This window comes from Drosophila montana, unplaced genomic scaffold (genome assembly GCF_035044405.1).
Source record: "Drosophila montana isolate Dmon_TW-CO22-7 unplaced genomic scaffold, ASM3504440v1 contig_3218_1, whole genome shotgun sequence".
Classification (NCBI taxonomy): Eukaryota; Metazoa; Arthropoda; class Insecta; order Diptera; family Drosophilidae; genus Drosophila; species Drosophila montana.
Genome location: NW_026998098.1, coordinates 3,741,116 through 3,766,720, shown reverse-complemented (window position 1 = coordinate 3,766,720; position 25,605 = coordinate 3,741,116). Strand labels below are relative to the sequence as shown.

Genomic DNA, 25,605 nt, shown 5'->3' with positions numbered 1-25,605 from the left:
CCACTTGGATATGCAAACGAGGCGTGTGGCGAAACGAGCGGTGGGCGTGGTTATGGCGCAGACGTGACGTCTGGCGCGCCTTTAGCATGTGCAGTAGGCGACCACGCCTACTAAATGTTGTGCACGCTGCATTTTGTGTTTTTGCAAGGCGCTGAACGACATGGCGGCTGTTGTTGTAGCTGTCTATATTGTAGTTGTCGTTCTTGAGGTTGTTGCTGTTGTTGCGTTGGCTGATAAGCGTCAAGTTCCACGGATATCAATGCTCGCCGACAGTGTCTCTGTATGTGAGTGTGTGTGTGTGTATGTGTCAGCGTGTGACTTGTATGTTCCTTGCCAAGTTGATGTCTAATTTAACGCTATCGGAAAATCGCCAACGTTTGCTTTGCGTATTTCTTGTCAATGTGTCAGTCCAGGCTGAAATCGAAACTTGTAAGCTGACGCTCAAAAGCACATGTTACTGGATATCTGTAACATTTTCTTATCTATTGCAGCAAAAGTCGTTGCATTAACTTATACACATTTAGTTCTAATAGTCTGTTTCACTTTGGTCTTGCGTTGTGTCCGTCTTGCTGCCCACCTATCAGTTTGTTCGTATATATCATGTACCTCCGCCTCAGATATAGTGAAACAACTTCTTGCCCACACAACTTGTGTTGGCAAATAAGAAAAATCCATGTTTCCTCAACTAATTTGTAAGGTATTCTATCCTCACCTTCCCAATATATTATTCTTTTATTTAATTAATTTATATATTATTATTGTTCCAACTTTTTACTGTTCCTACACACATTTGCCACATAAGTATTCAAATTGCTGAACAAAACCAATATACTCTTGTTGCTTTGTAAACTTGTATGAAAAGCTGGCCAACATTTGTCATCAGCTTAATCAAAAACATTAAGACGACAAATTTGTATATGTGTGCGAGTCTATGTGATGGGGCGTGTGTGTGTGCTTCACATGATGTTCAGCACAGTGCTGGAAAATGTTTTTACATTTATAAGAAAACAAACTCAATTTAATTTGCTGAATAAGTTGACAGTCACAGGGAAACGAAATCATCCAGAGCAGTGAAATTTGCAGACATTTTAACTATATAAATAGGCTTAACACTTTTTGGTTGCTAATCTTCTTGAGGAACAGGTTGTGCTTAGGAAAAAGGCAAACTGACCTTTTTGGGATTTGTACGATACTTTCTTTGTTTTGCCTTTGCTGTTGCCCTTAACCCTTTCGGACTACACTTGACTGCGCCTGTGAAAATCTGCATATTTCAGTGTTAATCCTACTTTAGAATTTATATAATAAATTATTTACTTGACACGGCCCTAGCGTGAGGAAATAACGCAAAGAAAAATGAATCTCAACTTTAAAAGTTGAAAAATTGAAAGCCCTTGCAACGGGCGACAGCAGCTTGGCCAATTGCAGGCCCACGAAATATAGTTGGCGTCTATTGTTTTTATTCGTAGCGAACAACTGTTGTCGGGCTTTAAGGCCGCTTTGTCACATGTGTGCGCTGACGTAGCACAAAATGAATCGCACTTGATTGTGGCAGGCACCAGGCGCCAGGCAGCAGGCAGCAGGCAACCAAACTCAAGCGAATTGCCAGTGCAAAGTGCATCGTTAGCCAAAATTTACGTGGCACCTTTACACACGGCTGCCAAAAACAAGGCAGTACTCGCACAGGTCTGCCGACCCCCGCCTCTACCACTATACACATTTCATGCTGGTAAATTATGAATGGCATCTTAGCCCACACATATACACGAATACACCCACTGAGGAGCTCAACTTTTTGGTCTTTTGTAGAAATTTATTTCAAAGTCAGCTGCACAAAATGTTCTCGCTTGTGCTTTTATTATAAATTCATATGCGTCGCCGATTAATTCAGTTTCTTTCACATTTTTTCCATCCGTTTTTCCGCATAAACTCCCCTTTTTCGACCTTAGATATTGCCCCATTAGTTATGCCGTTTTTAATTTGGTGCGTTTATTGCACGTGCCAACTGTCAGGCGAGGTTAAATGGGAACAATGTCTGCCATTTGAGACAATAAGCCATATTAGTGCCTTGTCTCAATTGCACTAAATAAAAAGTATTAAGCACAGAGGTTATAGGTAAAGTACAGCTGCTTGCATCTCAAACTATATGCTTAAAATACTCAAAATTGTCTGGCAAAAATTTCTATGAGAAAAGAATGAATTGGAATCTGATTAAAATCATTCAGATAATTAACCTTAAAAGTGTAATTTATGATATTTATTTCTAAAACGTCTAGAATGCATATCTCAATTCACAATTCAGTCATGAGCATTTAGCAAAAAGCTTTATAAGAATCTATATATGTATTATTTTTATTATTATTAACTTAGTAGATGTCAAAAACAACTATTCCTACTTTCTACCTGTTGTTTGCATTTTTAGAAACCAAATTTGATTGGTTTTGTTTAACTCCTCAGGGAACTGAGCCCTGTGTATTTTGTGTTTTTAACAGATCTTTAATAATCCACCAGAGTGTGATTTCCATTAGGATAAGAGATTCAGATAGCTCGAATTTGGATTACATTCTATTTTGGCATCATTGTAAATCATTACTCCCCGCTTTCTCATTTCCCCAGGGCATTTGCTGGTGGGCCACTTTTTTTCTGTATTCTTGCTTTCATTTTAACAATCAAATAAAAATCCAATGTAATCCTTTGGCAGCCAAGCGCAAAAGGGCACCCAAATTGGCAGCACAAGAAATCGCATCAAATATTTTCCATCTTAGGCCGAATTTTTCGCTCCTCCATTTCCCATCTTTGTCTTACAGCGAAAGACAATTGATTATTTTTTTGTCTTTGGCAAACGTGTCTTAATATTGTCGCTTCCGGTTTACAGCAATATTCATTATTAAACAAACATTTTCCGCGATTGGCATATGCAATAATTTTTGGCTTTCTATGCATAATCGTATTGTGTTTCATTAACAACTCAACAGCACATAAACACGCAACCGGAAAACTCTCCAATATACAGAAACACCCACACACTCCGTTAATCTCAATGCTCTCCAAATAAAAAGTAATAAAAGAAGCACAAAGGATAATGCGATTTTAATGGCAATGAGTTTGGCTTTTGTGCTCTCCATCGTATTTTTAGCTCTTCGCAAGTGCAACTTTTTATTTTTTTTGTTTATTACCATTGTACGGTGAAAGCAGATAAAAATGTTTAAAAATATAATTTATTTTGAAATGCATAATAAAGTTATTCTGCCTGAAGTTTATTGGAGTAGCTGGGTGGCAAGTGTGTAAAAAAAAATGTAATTAATTTTTCACCACCAACGGGTGGGTTAGGGAAATTTAAAAAGCATGTAAACAAATTATGTAGGTGAAATTGCAAGGAGCAGGACGAGCATCCTTTTTGCGCTGTTGGCAAGACAGGCAGCAGGCAGCCCTTGCTAACGCCCACACGTGTTGATTAAGCGCATTCATTTGACTTTATTAAGGACTCGGGTGCGGCTGGCGAAAGTTTAAGTGAGGCGCCTGACAGGGCAGAGCCTAGCAGGTTGTGCCAGATTGCAGTTAAGAGTCAGCGGAGGCCCACTCTCTGTTGCCGGCATTCATCAGGCCAACTAGGCAACTCTTGCTCTCGACAACAATTTTAATTTTGTGTAATTATTCAAATTTAAGCCGAAAACTTGCCAGGCTTCTGTTATTTCTTGCTGTTGTTTTTGCTGTTGTCGCGATCTCGCGTGCTTCATTACCAGGCATAGACACTTACACACACAAACACACACGCATTCTCCAGCGAAAATGTTGATGGCACGTGACTACTCATAAGCCATTAGCCGGCCATGCGCACAAAAACCTGAGCTGACAACTTGCTGCGACTACCTTCTGCTTGTTGTTGTGATTCCTTGCAGACCAACAGTGACCAGAACAGTTTGTATTGTCGTTGGTAATTGTTGACTAATTGAAGCGGGCTACGGCCAGTGGGCAATGAGCAAAGCATTGCCCGGAGCAGCCAATTCATAGCCCGACAGTCTCAGTCCCACTCGCAGACGCAGTCAATTCGTTTCAAGTCCTGTCGTGTCCAGTGATTTAGAGCGCAGTTTAGTAGTTTGGACATGTGTCCTGTCCGTGGTTGCTAATGAGCTGCAAATCGTGCCACCTTGCGTACGTGGCAAAGCCCTTTAATACCAGAAAGTCATCAGACGCTTCAGAGAGTCCGTGCCCAGATCTAAATTACCTTAACATAAGAGATAACTCACGCCAAGTTTGAATCGCCTTAACATATATTTCTAATTTCAAATAAATAAATATGTAAGCACTGGATATTTACCAGCATAAAATACAGAACCAAAAATTTGAATTAACTGGTTTTGCCAATATGTCATTCAGTCAGTATAAATAGTTGTATGTGTAGAGATTAATATATATATTTGTAATTGCGTACTCACCTGTAAATGCACATCTATCATCATCATCAGTAGACGGGTATCGAATTTTTATATAGGCTATTCACTGAAACAGAAAAGCAGATATAATGTTTATTAGTTTAAAAACGCACCGTGCTTGCAAAACCCCACTTGAATTAGAGCGAATTGAGTAGAAGACCGATATTTATAAATACGTTTCTAGTTCATTTTCAGCTCAGCTCAACAAAGGCACCCATTTAAATACATACATAAATGTATATGATCCGACAAATTTATATCAACATGAATAGATACGATTGGAACATTAGTTACTTTTGTTTAAAATATAAAAAGACATATTTATATTTATAAGACATACCTGATTTTTCAATGGCCTCCGCCATAGTCAGACAGTGGGTACCTCCTCAATAGTTGCATCCGCCTTCTCCAATGTTAAGCCGCTGTCTCCTCCGTAGTTTAAACCGATGCCCCCTCCTCTTTTGCTTAAGCTACCGTCTCGTCTTATATTACAGCCGCTGTCTACTCCTAGCTAAAGCTGCCTCCTCCAATATGAAAGCCGCTGCCTTATTTGTAGTTGACTACGCCTCCTCCAATGCTCAATAAGCCGCCTCATCAAATATAAAGCCACCGTCTCCTCTAAGTCGAAGCCGCCTCCTCCTATGTGAAAGCTGCCGCCTCTTCCTATGAGACTTACTTGAATTCATGAGAATCGAATAGAAGGGCATTAGATTATACTGTTTTTTTTTGAGCGCAGCGAGAGGCAAACATTCATGTACATATATAAATGCATACATATTAAATACATATATACACTTATGTATATATATACATGCAAATAGACATATATTTTTATGTACATAAAAACATTCATACAAATTTACCATAATACATACACACAAATACAGGCAGACATAATTTATACATACATACCCTTAAATATTATTAGATATACATATATACACATACACGTACATACATACATACATACATACCTACCTACATACATACATTCATACATACATACATACATACATACACAAACACACATAGATACAAATCTACATACATACATATATATAAACATACATACAAACACATATACATATACATATATATATAGCGGGCTCTCACCAGCCTTACCCGCAAGTTTTATACATACAATTTTGGATATAACTTTTTCAACCAGTTTTCTGTTTGGACCGCGCGTTGATCACCAGTTCATGATAATCAGATAAACATATACATACCTACATAGTGAATAACTACATACCTAAATTATAGATAACCTAATTAAATAATAAAAAACCCCAAATTAGCAAGTTAAATCTCGCAAAATAATCACAAATTATTCTAAATTTGTAGTTTCTATGTAGTTTTGTCAAATTAAATATGAATGAAAAAAAAAAACTTTTTTACAGTTGAGTGCCACTTAATTTACCCTGTACCATTGAAAATTATTAAGAACGGTAGCTTAACAAATATTTTAGCATTATAACAGCCCATTATTATAAAGAATGAGTTCTTGATCATTACGTGTAAGTTTTTCTTTCAGTGCTTGCACCCTGAAACAATAAAGGAGGCTTGAAATTTGAATATTGTTGTAGGGCTTGTGGCGGATTGAAGAGTGCCACCGTCAAATCGGAGTTTTTGCAGCGTAACCCATAGTCAGGCACGCTCAAATTGAGCAATGATATATGTTCTTATTAAAGAAAATAATTCGTAAAAGCCAGCTTATTTATTTATGCATTAGCTCATTATCCATACCATATAACTACTATGTTTATTTATTAAATTAAAAATAAAATGTTTAATGTTCAATGCACAATATGTAGATAAAAAGGCAATCAAATAAATTGATTTTCTGAATTTAATTTTGCCAACGGTCATTTGGCAGGATATTGTTTCAATTATTGTCTTCCTTTTAGGCCATGTAGTCAAAAATACACACCCATACACTCATTCATGCACATGCACACAAAAACACTCACTAGTTCAAACAAAGCTGACAAGCAAAATGTTGCTTTGGTGCTTTAGCTTTTGCTTTCACTTTTTATTTGGATTTGGTTGGGTTCGATTTGGCTAGTTTGAGTTTGGTGCGGTCAACGAATTGTTATGCAAATCAGCGCATTGACAGAAAATCAATTAACTAAGGTAAACACGCGGTGTAACCAGCAACAATGAGACCAAAAACCAGACCCTGGTCGAGCTCCATTTGCAACATGTGAGCCTGTCAAATGCTTTTGCGGGCTTAAAATTAATTAAAACCCATTAAGCCGCATCTTTGGGGCTGACAAGTATTTTAGTAATACATACATACTTTGGAGTTTTGCTCACTGCCAGCCCGGACAAGAATTAGAGCCTGTAAACGTCAAGCATAAGGGCAGAGCAACCGCCCAAAATTGACCCAAAATGCACAAGCACACATACGCATTAATTGTACAATGGGTGAGGCATTTGAGATGGTTATGGGAAAGATGTGCAAGGGCGGGAGAATGTGCGGTTATATATATGGCATGACTGTCATTTGCTTTATGCATGCCGTAATATTCATGATTGTAGTTAACAAGGACAATTATGATTGATTTATGTGCAGGGTTATGCGCGTGCCATCGTCCTGGCCATTAGTTAAAGCCATAGAAACTGAGCAACTAAGTTGAACTTTATGTCAGGTGGCTTAAGATTAAAGTTGTCCATAATGCCAGCCATACATTAAACTCAGCCAGCATTTTAAGACAATGTGCTCATAAAAATTATGACTTTTACTAGGCCTCACGACGCAGCATAAAACTTTGAGTACCTCGTTAAATGTCAGCGCAATGCAAGACCACATGATGGCCCCAACTATGCTGGTACTGAGCACACAAACTAACACTACGAGTGTGAGAATGTGATTTTGTATATTTAACTTATAACATAAACAGACCATTTAATTAGATTGCTTATACGCCGCGTATGGCGCCGTCGCTGCTTCAAATCAAATGCTACGCCAAAACTCATTTACGGTTTGCAGCTCGTAGCTCCTGCTACGAATTCTCCAAAGCTAAGGGCAGGTGTTTTGGAAAGGTGTTAGCTAATAAGCCTTTATTGTCTTAACTTTATTATTGCCTATGTAAATAGGAAGCACATGCCGAAGGCATGTGTAGTTGAACTTGTTAGCACAGTAAATTAAACAACCTAACAGATAGAAATTGCATAAATTACTCAACAATTTGATATGCTACTTTACTCGTGTAAGTATAAATTGTGACATTAGCTTCGCCTTTCTCTCTGGGGTCGAGGGTTCATGTAATGCAGCAACTCTTGGTCATCAATTCTCATAATCGCTTCTGCATTACTTTTCAAATATTTACTCACTAATCCCAGAGGTTATTGGCCTTAATTAGTATAATATCCTAACACACATATTCTCACACGCACACTGACCTGTCTAATTTGTATATAAATGTTGATTATTTCTTTTATTTCCGGTTCTTTTGGCTAGTTCAATTTTTGCCGACCGCTGTGCACATTTTAATCCGATTGTTTTCAATTATTTCTAAACCTGTTTGGCTGCCCTGCTGTGCGCTCTGTGGGTGTCCTGGCGCCCAAGTCGCTCGTTATGCATAATTAAATAAGAGCAACAACAATAACAACGGCAACAGCTACGTCAGCTGGAGCGAGGGGATTATAAAAATGTTTACGTGCAACATTGGCCAGTTGTGTGGAAACTAAAATAACATCAGTTGTTGCCACGAGCATAATGCGATTTTAAATGCATGTCTGTTCACATTGCATTGAATATTGCTTGCCATTCCCAAATGCGATTTATAATTTTCGCGGCATCTAAGCTAAAAGCCGTGACATTTATCGGCGCTAAACAGAAGCCGTTGGCCTTTAAAAGGCCAGGACAACCCTTTGGGGCGGATTTAAGATTGGGGCGACCATGTCGTTTGCCACAATCGATGTCGTTTATCTTCTGATTTGTTGCCAAACGAAGCAAAACAAATCACTTGGTCGAACGGCTGCTACTCCGGCTGGCAAACTAACAACTATGCGTACATAAGCCACATGAAAACTGAGTCTCGCGAAGGAGCTGCAGCTCTAGACGTGGCTGCTGCTTTGACGAGATTTCCACTGCGACTGCTGTGGGGCACTGCAAATGAATTGTTCCCATTTTTCAGGCATCGTTGGCGCATGGCGAAGTCGCTGCGATTCGCATAGCTGGCAATAAAGACAACAAAAAAATGGCAGCAAGGACAAAGGCGAACGCAAAGGAATTTGGTAGGCATCACACCGCCTTGTGTTAACAATAAGAGCACGCCCCAGAAAAAAGGTACAAATGTTGCTGAAATTTATTAGCACGCATTAACCAACACACCCACACACACACATACATGCACATACACACACACACGCATCATGCAAGAACAAGGATATGTGAACATCCATGTATACGTTCTCGTATGGCTTTCACAATTGTTTTGTTTTCCTGGCGGGGAAACTTCTTGCCCTTTTTTATTATGCGCTGTCGCATATTCCATGCATTGAAGTTAATCAGGATTTGTGTTGCCTTTTTGAGATAAATTAATTTGTGATCTGACTTTGGGCAACTCCAGTGAAATTTGCATAAATAACATTTGCCGTGGATTGCATGTAAATCTCAGCAGGAAACATAAAAATTCTATAGCCTGTCAAATGAAACAGGGCTTGGGGCAAGTAACATTAAACTCTGCACTCGATAAGCGGGATAAAAACACGCCCACACGCACACAAGAAACTACAAACCATTATTATTTCAGTACATTAAGTTTGGATTTATTGTTTATGGCAGAAGCTAGCTGAATGCGAGCAGACATTGGCACCATTTGTCACTCAGTCAATGGTCACAAGCAAATAACTTCCCATAAAACCAAGAAGTTCAGTTCTATTGAGTTTCTAGTTGAACCATCTTGGAAAACCTACTGCTTTATGAAGCTTTTTACAGAAAGCAAATTTCCTAATTCGGGAGATTTTTAAATTCGACAGCTTTAGGGCCAACCAGATATTGATTTAATATCCTGACAACTCTGCAATAGCTGAGTCCTTCTGTCCATGGCCGTCTGTCCCATAACTATCAATATTTGGGCTGCAGAAAGTTATATGTTTGAGTGGGGAGAGTTACATTACTATGTAGCACAGCTGACATAGAAAATAGATTAAGCATAGTTTTAATATAAAGTGCTTTTGGGGCATTAACATTTCTTAACCAAGCTCAGCAATAACTATGCTCCTATCATTACAATAAGATCGGTAGAATAACAAGACTGTTCAGTAAAGAATGCGAGTACACATCTGCAGATATATATTCAAGTATATATAATCTTCGGCTGACCGGAGAAAACTGTTTTTCGATTTTGCAATGTTTATGATAGACATTGAGGCCAAAGCTCGTAAATCTGTCAAAACCGACAAATTGCCCATTTTGTGTTGGCATAAAAATGCTCCAAGAACAGGCGCGTAGCCGATCAATAAAACATTTCTTTATATATTTGCTTGAGTGCTAATAAAAATGTGACGTATTTATATGATGAGTCTCCAGTTCTGCCTAATTAATATCTATGTAGGGATGTGCAAATCTTCTACAAGATAAACAAAACTTTAACTATAAGGGTTTCCTATAGGATTTACGGCCTGCAACTCGGTAAATAAAAGTAAAAATGTGGCAAGCCACAAGCAACTTAAACGCAGAAATAAAAATGCCAAAGAAACTTCCACGGAAGTGTCACTTGGAGAGTCGATGGTTGCAAGTCATGGCAGAAGCTCCAAACTGCGAGTCGGTCTGTTGCTGAGCATGTATTTATGTAGCGATAAAATTAAATTTATTTTAACGCCGCACAAGCCCACTGAAGTCGCACATAGCCCCGGACATAGCCATTCCCAGTGCTTGTGGGCGTATCATGTGCTCACATAGTCAAACATTATCGCGAACTTAGTTGCTCGTTCAAAACTTAGATGCCAATGCCCGGCTACGTTTGTCCATCCTTCCTCTGTAGCAGTTGTGGGCGGAAATCGCTTAAATTTGCCGTAAAAGATGCGAAAGATTTCACAACACAGGCAGGAAAAGCACCTGCGATAAAAGTTTCTGCGCCATTTTCCACTTGCCTTATATCACATTCCGTGTGTGCAACTCCCTCTGGCTGACACTATTTTGTTGGGTTAGGTCAGCAAACGCATGAATCCGACACTTCCTACTGGCCACAGGCTCCTAGCAGCGAACTTGGCTAATGCAACCCATAAACAAGCTGACAAATGCAATGCAATGGCAAATGGAATGCACGGCCGCACTAACACCAAGCGGGCGTAGCTAGTTTAATCAACGCGCACCAGACAATATTACAACGCATTGTAGATACAAATGCCAACGATTTAAAGACCATAATTTCGAATGAAGAAGAACTGTATCTCACACCAATTATGAGAACGAGAATCCTTCAAAAATAGATTGAAGAGTTATCTCCAGGAGACATATGTTTCAAATTCGGTGGTTAATTTAAAATAAATCGGATTTTTATAAAAATCTCATCTTCCGACCAATTGTTTTATATGCGGCCTAAATTATATAGCGGCCTGATAATACTTATTATATTGAGCGCATAACTCTTAATGTTTCGATTAGATTAGACTTTTTCTACCATCTTCATGCACAACCTAGTGACTGTAGCGTCAAAATTGTATATGATTCTTAAAAATATAAATAATAAAAATCTGAGCGTTTAGCATTCTAAATTAATGCATACAATAGTAATTGGATATATTGCTAAGAATCTGAGAGATAACAGCTTATTGTTGGAAAAGAACAATATTTGAATTCATCATTATTGCTTTTTAGTTTACCTTAAAACATGCAAAAGTTAATAAGACCAAGTACATGCACGTATTTGGTGATTATTTCTTAACAGTCTTAGCTGTGAGCTCAAGCAGTCAATTATCCAAATGAGCGTAATTGTTGTGAACTGTGATTATTCAATGACAATTACGCAACGAATTCGTACAGTTGCTCTTCCAGTGCGCATGAGAAGGGCGTAATTCGGAGAGCTTATCGCATAGTAATGCACGTTTATGGCACCGAAATAGTAGCTATTAATTAAAAGTCTTAATATGGTATTATATTGATTTTTTGTGTTTAGATTGATGAGCTTAACGGCAGCGGGCTTCGCTTTATGGTAATTGCCCGCGATAAGCTGATAGTATACGAACGGCGCAGCGGTCCGTGCGTGACTTATAAATATAAATAGGATCAATGGGTTCCTGGTAGTACGCCAATGACAGGCGATAAGACAGGAACCCCGCGTGGCTCCTTCCAGCAGGAGCAGGAGCAGGAGCAAGAGCAGAAGCGAAAGCAAAGCCCTGAGCACCACAGCTGGCTAAGTCGCTGTCGCAAGAATAAGCCGCAATGGAATGCGTTGGGCGCTGGCTCGCTCATCTTTGTTTCGGGCGGCATGAGCCTGGCCTGGGGCGCTGGCTTCGCGGCACAATCCATGCATATGGAACTGCTCACACTGACGCTGCACATGCAAATCTGTTGGTATGGAGCGGCGCTCCTCGGAGCCGCATTGAGCGCCATATTGACACACCGAACACCGCAGCGACCCGTTTATGTGAGTATCGATGGATTGGTGATTGGTGGTGCAGCTGAGGGTACTAAGCCTATCGATACGATGTTGCCAATAGGTGTTCAGCTCATGCCTGGTGCTGATCTGTGGCGTGCTCTTCCTTACGCTGCCTGAGCGACCAAATGCCATTATTGCAGCGCGCTACTTGGATGGATTTGCCAATGGCTTGGTCTTTGTGCCCACTATGACTACTGTGGGCGAGCTATCTGTTTGTGAGATGCGCGGCGTGCTAGCCGCTGCCGTGGAGCAGTTGAGCTACAATTTCGGCATCTTCATCCTTTTGTTCTACACGGCCATCTGGCAAAACGGCTGGAACGTGACTATTGTGGCCGATCAGGTGCATGGCCTACTCAGCATTATATATGGTGTTGTGGCACTGGCCTTGGCGCTTACCTGCTGCATCGAGTCGCCCGTGTATCTGCTGCTGCGCCGCAACGAGCAGGCTGCAGTGGATGCACTGCGCCATCTGCAACGTCCATCGGTGGTGACCAGTGAGACATTCCTGCTGTTAGACGAGCACAAACGCTACGTAGCTGCCAATCGTGACCTGAGTTGGAGTCAGAGCATACAACGCGGTCTGGTGCCGTTGCTGAAGGTCGCCGCACATCGTTCACTGTATGCTTTGAGCCTGACTCCCATCATATGGAGCGCTCTGTTCGAAACAGCAAAGGAACTAACACCTCAGATTCACACATGGCCCTATGTGGTATTTGGCACTTTGCGCTGGACCGGCTGCATCTCTGTTGTCTTCCTAATGGACTCCGGTGGCCGAAAAAAGCCGTCGCTGTTTGGCACCTTTGCTGGCGGCGTCTTTGCCATTGCCTTTGCCACATTGTTTAAGCGTTTACCTCGCATGATCGCTGCTTTGTCGCTCTTATTTTGCTTTCAGTTTTTCGCAGGCGTGGCGTATGCAGCTTCCGCTGTATACCTGACGGAGGCTTTTCCACTGGCAGTCAAACCGTATTTTGTTGCGCTCGTTTATGCCCTTGAGCTGCTGATCCGGCTGGGCTTTTGCAGCTATACGCCAACGCACTCAGACATATCCATCTATTTTTATATATCGGGTGGCATATCCTTAACCTTCTTCCTGCTGGGCATCTTTTGTTTGCCGGAGACGAGGCTAACAACGCTGACAAAGGGTCATTTTAAGATTCGGAAGTGGTTCAATGAAGATTTCTAATGTAAAATCATATTACTTAACTTAATAAAGCGCGTGTTTATTATAAGCTCTCCATCATAACAACAGTTAAAATGCGATTCAATTAAAAATCTTAATACTAAACGACCTGAAACCACGCTAATTAAAGTTAAGAATTTAATATAACCCTCAGCCGCATGAGCAAACGTTTAGTAAATACTTGAAAAGTCGAACACCACAATAAATGAATCAATAAATTTGATAAAAGTGTTCCTCGGATATACTAACCTGCCATAACCTGCCATGAATCAGTTTCCTAGAATTGACTGCTAAATAATCCGATTCCCAAACAAAATAGCACAATAATTAATCGCTTTTAATAAGGGAAAGCACATCTGCCCACAACTAATAAATTAGCCATATTTTAAGCATTAGTTTGGGCTTCATGTCTTTCCCGTCTTAACTAAAGTTTATGAACAGCCTGATAAGCCATGTTATCACCAATTCACATTTAAGAGTGCGCGTGTGATTTTGTCCGTTCTCCGCTTATCGCAGCAGCGATAGGCGTTTATCTGGCCCCCCTATCAGTTTCGCAGTTTTACCAACGAAAAGTTACAAAAATGACTTGACCGTGAGCTTGAGCTTTCAGTTACCATCAGCTTGCAGTTAGAAACTGTTGTGGGAGTGGATCACCAAAACCAAAATGAACGATAAATATTTGCCACCTGATCCACCGTCATATGGCTTCACATCGGCACCACCGGGAGGGTCACAGAACTACCCACCACAAGGTTATCCACCACAAGGATATCCACCACAAGGATATCCAACACAGCCAGCTTATCCGCAGCCAGGGTATCCTCCCCAGAATTATGCACCACCGCCGCAGAACTATGGACAACCTCCACCACAAAACTTTGGGCCACCGCCGCCACAGAACTATGGACCACCACCCCCACAGAACTATGGGCCACCTCCGACACAACCACTGCCGCCCTCCCCGATCGTGGTGCAGCCCACCGGCTGGTATAACCGAAACCAAAAGAACAAACCACAATCAAATGCTGCGGGCGCGGGTATGTTCAACTGAACCACTGACAATTAGTCAGCTGGCCATAAAAAGACCTGCTGTCGATAAGATAGTCCCTGTCAATCAGTCTTGTAGTTCGCTGACGTGAGGGTTTTACTCGCGCTTGTCAGTGATCAACTGATTGCTCAGATATGTTCCTGAATTAATTTAATTTACAATTCTATTATTCTAGCTGCACTCATCTTTCTCTCGGGTGGCATGAACATAGCGTGGAGCATTGGATTCAACAGCTTTTATTTTAAATTCCTTCCTGTTCACACGCGCGTGGCTTGGTTTATTGGCGCCATCATTGGAGGTGTATTCAGTTGCTTTCTGGCCAACAAATTGCCAAAGAAAGTTGTTTTGGTAAGCATACGAAATCAGTTCCATACCGCAGCCGCTATTTTCTAATGCACTGTATTCAATTTGATAGTGTTTCTGCTCACTTCTGGTTATGATCGGCGGAATTGTGATTGCAACCACTCGGTACAATGTCCAAGCCGTTGAGGCGAGTCTCTATCTAGATGGCATTGCCAATGGATTGGCATTTGCTCCCACTTTGGCACTGGTCGGCGAGGTTTCAGTACCTTATATGCGTGGTGCAATTAGCGCGTCCATTGAGCAAATGTGCTACACGCTGGGATTCTTTATTCAGATTGTATATGTGTCATCCTGGTACACAACCTACAACTATAATAGCTTCAATGCAGAGCAAATGCATGGCGTACTGGCTGCCATTTATGGACTGATTGGGCTAATAATTGCTGGTATACTGTGTATTGAGTCGCCAGTGATAACGCTGGCCAATGGCGAGGAGCAGAAGGCTCTCGATGCACTACGCCGTCTGCAGCGTCCGTACACGATCACCACAGAGACTTACGCGCAGCTGGAGGAGCATAAACGTTATTTGGCGCAGAACAAAGATTTGTCGACAGGCCAGAGCATTGTCCAGGCCTTGCCAGCTTTTGTAAGACTATGTTATCTACGGGCCCTAAATGCCATGAGTCTTTCCGCCTTTGTGTATTACGCCCTCATAGTCTCCTTAACGCCCTACTACTCGCTAAATACTTTTACATGGCAGTTTATTGCGTTCGGGGCTGCTCGCTGGCTGGGCACATTCATCAGCAGCTTTTGCATGGAGTCAGCAGGACGCAAGGGCCCAACGCTTCTTGGTCTCTTGGTCAGCGGTGGTTTGGCCTTTGGAATTGGCAAATTAATCGGTGACGTCTATGAAATTTACCACGTTGATGGAGATGCGATACTTGCCCTGTTGTGCGTGTTCCAGCTCTTTGCAGGCATTGCCTTTACGGCCACCTCTGCCTACCTCTCTGAGGCCTATCCACTGGGCGTTAAGCAACACTTCATTGCATCTACCTTCATAGTTGAAATGCTAGTCTACATTATCATTTCATCTGTGCAGTACAGCATTCAAGGTCATGCCATTTTCTTTTACTTTGTGGGTGCCCTGTACTTGATTGGTTTCTTCCTGGGCATCTGGTGTCTGCCAGAGACACGACGAACCACTTTACGAGAATCACAAGACAAATTTAAGGGTATGCTGAGCAGGAGCTTTTAATTAAGTAAATCTAATTGTTTACTTTGCCATCAGCATAACAACAAAATATCATCATTGATATATTAAACATTGCATAAAATATCATTAGGCGATAGACTCTGAAGTAAATGGCTTTTATAATTACAAACTATTTCGATCAAATCTTTCAATCAATGCAGCGCACTTCAAAATAATCAATTTTTGCTTTGACAACCAGAATTATCGTAAGTACTGCGCACTTAAGAGAGCAGAAATGATATGCAATATGCGACCTTTGTGCCTTATATATGTATGCTATTAATTATGAATCAGCCTCTATAAATACTACTTGAATAAAAAACATACTGGTATTCACCACAGTTGTTCTCTGAAAATACTAAACTTTTTTTAATGGGGGAAGAACAGACCGCTTAAATGTGTAAAGGGCTATAAATTACCTGTCCACCTTATCGAAGAGCCGATGTGAAAAACCTAGTGCCAAGTTTGACGCGATATTAGCAAACTTTATGGGCATGGTCATACCCAGCGCTCTTATCATTTTGTATTTGGTCTTATCAATAGAAAGCGCGTAGGCGTACGGCCTTATCTGTTTTTCCAGCAAAGCAACAAAGCATTAATAACGTTTTGGTCAGTATTGTAAGCTTTTAGTAGAAAAACGCACGCCAAACGATGCGTTAAGAAAACAAAATGAAGAGCGATAAATATTTACCACCAGAGCCACCTGCATATGGGTTTACGTCTGCACCGTCAGAGGCACCACAGGACTTCCAACCTCCTGGTTATTCTCAGCAGGACTATCATAGGTACGGTTACTCCCAAGCCGCCCAACACGTATTCCCACAGCAATCGCAGCCCCAACAGGTGCTTACCCCGCACGCATACCCACCGCCGAGTTACGCACCACCGCTGCAAAGCTTTGGCCACCTGCCTCCACACAACTATGTCCTGCCCGAACCGCCACAACCACCACCACAGAACATAGTTCAAGTGCGACCCAGTGGCTGTTTCAACCGCGTTCAAACCAATAGGACGCAAATGAATGTCTTAAGTGCAGGTAAGTTTCACCAAGCCACTGATAACAAAACTTTAAAAAAATTAAAGCATTTGGCGATTAACTAATTTGATATCTTCACTCTGGCATATTAGACTCTGTGGCTGTCCTATTTAAACCTTTTAAAAGCAAAAAGCTTATTTTGTCTATTCACAGAAATATTATACTCTATAAGAGTTTGTTGCATTTACATGTGACTTACCAGTTTGATATACTTTCAGCTACGCTCATCTTCATCTCAGGCGGTATGAACATTGCCTGGAGCATTGGATTCCGCAGTACTCTTTACTATTATCTAACAACGCATGTGCGCATTGCTTGGTTCATAGGTGCCATTATTGGAGCAGCAATTAGCGGCTTTCTTCCCAAGGTGGTACCAAAGAGGGTGATCACGGTAGGCACATTCGCACACCTGTACCACTGCACACTACTTTAACGATAACTTCATCCCTCTGGCAGCTATTTTGCTCAATGCTGGTGCTTATTAGTGGTATAGTGAATGCCAGCACCAATCATAATATGGATGCTCTGACGGCTGCTCTGTATTTGAATGGCATTGCCAATGGATTGGTATTGGGTCCTACACTGGCGCTTGCCGGAGAGTTGGCCGTGTTTTACATGCGCGGAAAGATTTGTGCATCCACTGAGCAGCTGAGCTTCAACTTGGGCATCTTTTTGCAAATCTTAATATCCACCACAATGGGTTCAAGTTATTATTCAGATGGTTACAATCCCGAGCGCATAAATGGCATTCTCGCCGCAGTGTTTGGATTTCTCGGACTATGCTTTGCCACACTGCTGTTTATCGAGTCGCCAGTTGGTTTATTGGCCAGTGGACGGGACATTGAAGCCACCGAAGCACTACGTCGACTGCAACGTCCGTATGTCGTGAATAGCGAAGTTTACGCACAACTGTTAGAGCACAAACTTTATGTTGCCGAAAACAAGGAGCTGCCACCTGAGCAAAGCTTTGTTCAGGCAACTCCAGCCTTTACAAAACTTTGCATACTTCGGGCTCTTAATGCCATCAGCATATCGAGCTTCATGTTCTATGCCGTGTTGGTAAGCGCAGGTACCTCTTACAACTATTGGGAGACCAGGTGGTATTATGTCGTATTTGGCGCCTGTCGTCTGTTGGGTAGCTTCATAGCATCCTTTTGGATGGACTCGATCGGACGCAAGATGTCGACTCTTCTTGGACTTGTGGCATGTGGGAGCTTGGCATTTGGAATAGCCAGTCAATTCCATCATCCACTCTACAATGGTGTTGCAATAATGCTAGATATATTTCAGTTATTTGCTGGCGTGGCTTTCGCCGCCTCCTCTGCATACCTGGCCGAGGCATATCCACTAATTGTTAAGCAGCACTTTATTAGCTTAACCTTCATTGTCGAGCTGCTGGTGTTTATTATCATATCCACTTGTGACATCACTAACGAGTTCTTCTACGTTATCGGTGGCATCTACACGGCCGTCTTTATATTGGCTATGTGGTGCCTGCCTGAGACACAAAGAACTACATTACGCGAGTCACAAAAGAAATTCAGAGGCTGCTGCTAATCTAAGTGGCAATAAAAATGCATTAATATAAATACAATAATACAAAATATATATGCGTGGTAATATTTTAAGTTTGTATCACGAACTGACTGTTCTTATGTTAAAGTATTATTTTAATGCATATCCATAAATGTGACTTCTAAGTCCTGTAGCCATTGAAAATATTTAAATATAAACAAGAAATAAACGAAAAATTAAAAAAAAAAAAAAAAAAACAAAAAGTCATGCAGTTCTGACCGCTTACTTCTATGAATACTGTCCGATTTAGCGATAGTCTGATCCGGCTGACTTATTAACTGCCTGAACAAAAGGACAGACTTTGCATACTGATGCGTTTCGTGATGATAGATTTACAGGCAGATATGGGTATATCAATGCGTCTGTTGATACTGATCAAGAATATATATTCGTTTTACGGTTGAGGAAGAAGTCTACTTATATGCCTACACGGGCATAATAATGGGGACTTCTGCAGATTTAATGCCCTTACAGACATATGACAAATGTTCTGTAAATTTCAATCAAATTTTATTGTTTCTATAGAAGCTTTAAAAAGTCTAGGGAGGCAGATGAGTTTTGACAACAAATGTTGAGTCATAGTCGGTATTGAAAACATTAAAACCTAAGAGTGACAAAGAGTGCGCGTCATAAGCTCAAAGAGAGAAGAAAAATTCGCCGAATGAAAGAAAAAGAGAATATATGTGTGTAAAGTAGCACAAATCGCTGAAATGAGATTTACATGAGATAACTACCACCTAAATTATTATCTGGTCAGAAATACAAAAAATATAGACATACAAAAGGTAACAAATGCTTCTATCGAACGTGCCTGCAATCCAATAGAAACATTCATAGATAAGCGACTGGCTAAAAGGTTGCGCCGTGGCCACTGCGATAACGATAGTAGTAGCGATCCTATGGACTCTAAGCGTTTATCAATCAATGCGATAAGAAACGTTAACTAATGGATAAGTCAAACGGAAACCTGTTCGACATAGAGTCCAAAATTTTTTGTTTCATGTAGTAGTCTCTTGTACCTCGACAAAGGTGGTCGGACACACAACAGACATGGAACAAAGGCACGAATATCAGCGAACGGCGTCACAGTCCACAGTGGGATACTCACCACTGCCGGAGCCAAATCAGGAGCCACTCCCACGACGGCAACTACCATATCAACGGCCAGCCAGCTGCTGCATCCGTGATATGCGCAATCAGCCACAAGCAAATGCCTTGGGTGCCGGTAAGTATGAAGTAGGCATACTTCTCAATAAGCACTCAATGGGTCTTATGCCTAGTAAGACTTTGATATAGAAAAAAGTTATATCAAATAGTTTGAACAGTTCTTAACGAGCTCAGAAAGCAACACGAATTGGATACTTAACAAGATGTTCTGAACAAACTGTCTGCTCTAGTTAATAGCTATCGAGCTAATCGGGATAATGTTAATATTATACACAATAATCATGCTCCTCCTATTATAGCTGCTTTAATCTTCCTGTCGGGTGGCATGAACATAGCCTGGAGTATTGGCTTCGACAGCCTTGCGGACGAATTGGTGATCAGTACGCATCTACGCATCTCGTGGTTCATCGGCGCCATCATCGGGTCTCTACTTGGCATTGTCGTTGCCAGGTACCTCACCTACAAATTGCTCATGGTTAGTGGATGGTTTCATAAAAAGATAAATATACTGATAAACATACCTTTCGGGCTTTTCAGCAACTCAGCTGCCTGCTCACAATCATTGGCGGTATTCTTTTCACTGCGACACAGCTGCAAGTTGAGGCTATGTTGGCTGCACGTTACCTTAATGGCCTAGCAAATGGGTTCGCGTTACCGTCCACGCTGGCCATAGCCGGTGAGTTGGCAGTGTGTTATAAACGGGGAACCCTGGCCTCCGTCACGGAGCAAATGTCCTGCACTTTGGGCATATTCATGCAGATCGTTTTCAGCGTCAGCTTGAGCACGGACTCTGACCTGTCTGTGGACAAGCTGCAGGGCGTGCTATGTACCATTTATGGTGCCACTGCATTGTGCCTGGCCACCATATTCATTGTAGAGTCACCAGTCCGTCTGCTGACTCAGGGCGAGCAGGAGCTGGCCATCGATGCTATAATCCGCCTGCAGTATCCCAGAGCTGTCACGGCAGAGACTAACGATCAGCTGACTGAGCACACTTCTTATATCACTCATAACAGGACACTGAGCGCTAGTCAGGCCTGGTGTCAGGCACTGCCTGCCTTATTGCGCCTCTGTCTGCTCCGGGCCCTCTATGCCATGAGCACGAGCATGTTGGTCATCTTTACGCTTACATTGACCAGCAGCAGCGTCTATGGCCTAAGCAACGGTCCCTACGTGCTTTTTGGACTGCTACGTTTGGCCGGCAGCTGCAGCGGTGCCTTTGTTCAGGATACGCTTGGCCGCAAGCTAACCCAACTGATTGGCTTCATGATCTGTGGTGGTGCGTCCATTGGCCTGGCCAGCAGGTTTACGGATGTGGAGTTTTTGCGGCTTCCAGACTTGAAGACGGCTTTGTGGCTTTTGCTAATGTTCCAATTCTTTGCTGGACTTGGCTTTGCACCTAGTTCTGTCTACCTATCGGAGGCCTTTCCGCTCTCTGTAAAGCGTATGTGCATCTCAATTGCTTATATTTTGGAGTTGACTGTACATATGTCTATCTGCAACGTGGATCCCAGCGTGCACATTGATGGCGTCTATTTCTACGGTCTGGGTGTGTTCATGCTGCTCGGCTTCTTATTTAGCCATTGGTATCTGCCAGAGACAAAGTTCTTGACGCTACGTCAAGCACAACAAAAGTTTCGGGACTTCTCGTGACCAGCCCAGAAGTAGGCGCGCCAAGACTTTATATCATTTAATGTTAGCTAAATTTAGACAAATACCTTAGCTATATAAACAATATTTTTTGTACATACATTTTTATATTAAACGACTGATAACCAATTATATCAGCAAGCTTTCAATACTTTTGCATTAAGTGTCTAATCAGCTGCCAATTAGCCGCTAGTCCACGCCTCTAATTGTTGCTATAAGATGGCAATACAGTAGACGCTCCAAAACTCAAAAAGGTCTTTGTTAAGATTGCTTTAAATATAATATACTAAATAACATGGAACCAAATTACGACTAAATTTGTTGACCTAAAAATTTACATGCAACTGCACTAGCCATATACAATATTACATTTAAAATTTCGACACACAAACCAAAATGAAAAAAAAATTAGAGTTCAGCTTATAATAAGATCCTATGAGGTGAAATGAATTCAAAATGAGAGAGCGTTAGAAAGAAAGAGAGAGAGAGAAAGAGTTAGTGGATGCAAAAGAGTTAATTAAAGTAAAAGTGCGAGCATATGTTAAGAAAATTCGATTACATAAAAACCAGTAAAGCTCTAATTGATTGTATGATAATCGCTTAGAACGCCAATACTTATAAATACGTTTTTTTTGCAAAAAAACGGTTAGTATACTTAACTTCATTCTACCACCCATATCCCGCTTATTGAATTGCTATTAATTATTTTCTTATGTCCTGTTTTCAAAATGACCTTCATTGATTGATAGTCTGACGAAAATATAACTTTTATCAGCGTTAGTTGCTAACTTTCCATTTATTGCGAGCGACCACTGTAATTGAGAAGATTAATCTAAATATATGTATAAATGAAATGCCAATTGCTGATAACTGCTGATCAACAGGAGGCAGCAGTGGCCCATATAAAAATTTGGAAATAATAATATTTGCTAAATCACATCATTCGATAAAAGCTTACTGAAAGCGGGACTATACGATTTAAATCTAAGGACTCCTTAAATTAAAAAGATGCTTAATTTATCTGAATTTTAAAAGGCCCTAAAATATTTGTATTTTTAATCTGTTATTTTGCAATATTTAAGAATATTTTGTTCAGTGTAGAGCATGCGAAGTTCACCTTGATAGCGAAAAATTCGCCTGTTAGTTATTTGGCGTTTGTGTCCACTCTACCCACTTCTGACGCCTACTATTCAAATTTAATTAATTTATTTATATCCAGCAATCATATTGATAAGAGAGCGCGCAAAAACTTTTGTGTGTTTGCGCGTTTGTATTTTATTTATCTTATCAGAGCTTCGACGTTCTCGCCTCAAGCACTTCAGACAACTGTTGACTGTTGTGTGTGCTTTCCGTTTATCAACTGCACAGGCAACCGGTCGGTCAGGCGAACAGCAACTGCCCAGCTCTCAGAGGGCAAGTGTATAGAACAGCGCGAAATCAAGCCCCAAATAATGTGACACTCAGTATGTGAAAATGACGGCTACAGTCACAACAAGTGATAAGTTCTATAACTTCTAAATCATAAAACAATATATAAAACAGTTGCCAGTGACAGTGCCAAGCAAGCAAATAAATCAATTGACTAAAATTAATTGCAATCAAATATTACCAATATTGGCAAAAGGAATTCCAGAATGCCACTACTGCCGACCATTGAGGAGGAGGGCAAGCTGTCTTGGCTGCGTCTGATGTGGCGCTATCGCCTGCAGTTTCAGTCCTTGACCGCGGGTAAAAACGCATTCAGCCATCCAATGTGGACAACGCACCATATCCTGATCCCCCACTTTCCATATCTATCTATACTTCAGCTGCGCTGGTGTTTGTGGGCAGCGGCATGCGATTGGCTTGGTCCATATTTGACACGCCCGCGGGCAAGTTCCTGAATGACTACAACACACACAACCTGATGATGAGCTGGTTTATTGGCGCTGCTGTCGGTGCTCTGCTGGCAGCACTGTTTGTTCAGCGCGTTACCAAAAACGTGGCCTATGTAAGTGCTCCTGCAGCCATTAGCTGCTTATCTCACTTCCATAAACTGATAAATATTGAATCGCATTTGCCATTAGCCATCAACTGTGATAATCTATCTGAGAGTTTGTTGCCCGAAGTCAAATCGGGGATATACCAGAGAAAACATAGACCACCATTACATTTTTGACTCAAGTTCCGTTCAATGGTGTTACAAATTTGAAATTTCAACAATTACTTGGTGTAGGTGTAAGCATCTTTCCGAATAGTTCCTTTCAAATTTGTTTAAATTTTAACCAGGTTGCCTGAACGACCTTTGAGTTTAGGATTTCCCACAAATCTTACCACTTGGCTCTTTATTTGCAGACCTCCAGCGGCTTTCTGTTGCTTGTGGCTGGCATATTGAATTTGGCGCTGCCGCGTCACTTCATCTCCGCCTGCTACAGCAGCGTCAGCGTGGGCGCCGCCTATGGGCTGACCCAGGTGCAGGCGCTGGTGACGGGCTCGGAGATGGCACACAAGTCCATACGCGGCATGCTGCTGAGCTGTGAGCGCATCTTTCTCTGGTTGGGTGTTTGCATACAGGTCTTCTATACGCGCGTCTGGTATACATTGGAGCCAGTGGAAAGGGGACACACCATGCACATTGATCAGCTGCATGGCATCTTGTTGGCTGCCCTGGGCGTGGCTGCGGTCATCTTGTCCCTTTCATACCGCCTGGAATCGCCTCTATTGCTGCTGCGCCAAGATCGGGATATGGCAGTTGGTGACACGCTAAAGCAGTTAAATGGCCATTCGCAGTCTGGCACGGAGCTACTGCGTCTGCGCGAAGATTGCCGCCAGCTGCACAATACGCGCGACTGGGAGCAGTTCGCAGATGGCTCCATGGATTCTCGCTGGCAACGCTGGTCACGTCGTCTGCTGCCGCTGCTGAAGGTTCTCTTCCTGCGCTGCTTTGCAGCACTGGCGCTCTCATTGCCCTATAATCGTGCCTTTCTGGTGGTCAGCTGGCACGGCCTCGAGTGTGACATGAACTGTCTATACTGGCTGGCATTCTGCGGCCTACTTGGCAGCTTGGGCGGCGCCCTCCTCGTGGATTGGCAGGGACGTCGCAAGCCCTGCTCGCTGTCGCTTTTTGTAGCGGGCATTGTCATTGTCATGGTTGGCGGCGTCTTTGAGCATCTGGAGTCGGTTAAGAAGACCTACTACGACATAAATCTGCAGGCAATCGCACTACTCATGCTGCTTTTTGAGGTAATTGTAGCTGCGGGCGTGGCTGTGCCCGCACTGGTCTACTCAGGGGAGGCCTTTAGCGTGGCGCACAAGGCGAGATGCTTGGCGGGCGTCCTCATCTGTGAGCAGGCACTGCAGCTCGGTCTCATGCTGGCCGCCTTTGAGCACAGTCTTAGAGATTCGGTGTTTTTTTTTACCTTTGGGGCCCTGAGCTTTGCCTTTGGACTGCTGGTCTTCATGCTAATGCCTGAGACGCGACAGCTGACGCTGTACGAGTGCCTGCTAAAGTTTAAGAAAGTTCCTTAGATTAACAATCGGGTATTCATTAAAAAAAAATATCTCTATGTATGTACCATTAGTCGTATACATTTATCTCTGCTAGTAATAAAATTATCGTTCTATGTAACTGATCCGCATTATTGCTCAATTATTGAGGCTGAAGAAGATGTCTCCGGTCAAAACGTTTTCCCACCCATTAACACTCAGAGCTTTTGCTAGTTTTTGTAAGCCAAGGGTTAAATGTTGTTTGCCATGCTAAAAGCTTTGGAGCTGGTGCAGCTTTTGTGTACGCTTTTTATAGCACTGCAAAAACTGTTACCAGTATTCGATTTCCTCAGCTTTTACTGGAAAGCTATCCCCGAATATACCGTTATTTGTATTGTAAACATTGTATACACATTGTTTTTGCTCAGCCGGCTTCCGGGCAGCTTTTGCCCATTCAAAGTGTACGTACAACTTATTCGGATTGCCATTGCCCTCTAATACTTGGTGCTTTTGCGAGTTCAAGGGGCAGGGGCTTGGCACAGCACTTGTGTGAGAGAGAGAGAGAGGGATAGGGAGAGAAAGAGAGAAGGAGTAAGAGAGCAAGACACATGGCAAAAACAGAAATCAAGTTGATGAATATGGCGTGAGATGAGTTTGAATGGCACTCGCAGCAGTACCCAAAACAGTTGGTGGGAAAACGCGCTTGCTTAAAGCCAACGAAAGCTAAGAAAAGCCAAGGAAACAAGTAAAACAACTCCCCGGATAGCTCACTCGAGTGCTTTGCCAGCTAATGATGTGGAAAATTTGTTCGCCCACCCAAAAATGAAGATATCCTGCATGTATGTAAATACACGCACACACCCACAAGCCCACACTCTCACGCATATAT

At 41.9% G+C, this 25,605-nt stretch overlaps 5 protein-coding genes across 7 annotated transcripts; all 5 read left to right on the top strand.

Moving 5' to 3' along the window:
* Positions 1-11,692: 11,692 nt before the first annotated feature.
* On the top strand, positions 11,693-13,290 carry LOC135433628 (uncharacterized). The gene is made up of 2 exons (XM_064689782.1): positions 11,693-12,028; positions 12,102-13,290. The coding sequence occupies exons 1-2, from the start codon at positions 11,693-11,695 to the stop codon at positions 13,221-13,223; spliced, it is 1,458 nt and encodes a 485-aa protein (XP_064545852.1). The 3' UTR covers positions 13,224-13,290.
* A 528-nt stretch (positions 13,291-13,818) lies between these two features.
* On the top strand, positions 13,819-16,179 carry LOC135433591 (uncharacterized). The gene is made up of 3 exons (XM_064689737.1): positions 13,819-14,257; positions 14,444-14,616; positions 14,684-16,179. The coding sequence occupies exons 1-3, from the start codon at positions 13,885-13,887 to the stop codon at positions 15,824-15,826; spliced, it is 1,689 nt and encodes a 562-aa protein (XP_064545807.1). The 5' UTR covers positions 13,819-13,884; the 3' UTR covers positions 15,827-16,179.
* Positions 16,180-16,458: 279 nt separating this feature from the next.
* On the top strand, positions 16,459-18,593 carry LOC135433577 (arabinose-proton symporter-like). Of its 2 annotated transcripts, none has more exons than XM_064689717.1 (3): positions 16,459-16,859; positions 17,078-17,250; positions 17,316-18,592. In XM_064689717.1, exons 1-3 carry the CDS (start codon positions 16,493-16,495, stop codon positions 18,414-18,416), a joined length of 1,641 nt encoding a protein of 546 aa, XP_064545787.1. In that variant the 5' UTR covers positions 16,459-16,492; the 3' UTR covers positions 18,417-18,592. The 2 variants fall into 2 exon arrangements, with proteins under 2 accessions (XP_064545787.1, XP_064545788.1); XM_064689718.1 differs by having other exon boundaries at positions 16,812-16,859; positions 17,062-17,250; positions 17,316-18,593.
* Positions 18,594-19,446: 853 nt separating this feature from the next.
* Positions 19,447-21,400, top strand: LOC135433576 (uncharacterized). 2 transcript variants are annotated; one of them, XM_064689715.1, is made up of 3 exons: positions 19,447-19,659; positions 19,901-20,076; positions 20,139-21,400. In XM_064689715.1, exons 1-3 carry the CDS (start codon positions 19,485-19,487, stop codon positions 21,252-21,254), a joined length of 1,467 nt encoding a protein of 488 aa, XP_064545785.1. In that variant the 5' UTR covers positions 19,447-19,484; the 3' UTR covers positions 21,255-21,400. The 2 variants fall into 2 exon arrangements, with proteins under 2 accessions (XP_064545785.1, XP_064545786.1); XM_064689716.1 differs by lacking the exon at positions 19,447-19,659 and adding an exon at positions 19,695-19,713.
* Positions 21,401-22,609: 1,209 nt separating this feature from the next.
* Positions 22,610-24,758, top strand: LOC135433642 (uncharacterized). Its single transcript, XM_064689797.1, has 3 exons — positions 22,610-22,979; positions 23,060-23,241; positions 23,586-24,758. The coding sequence occupies exons 1-3, from the start codon at positions 22,886-22,888 to the stop codon at positions 24,756-24,758; spliced, it is 1,449 nt and encodes a 482-aa protein (XP_064545867.1). The 5' UTR covers positions 22,610-22,885.
* The last annotated feature ends 847 nt before the right edge of the window (positions 24,759-25,605 follow it).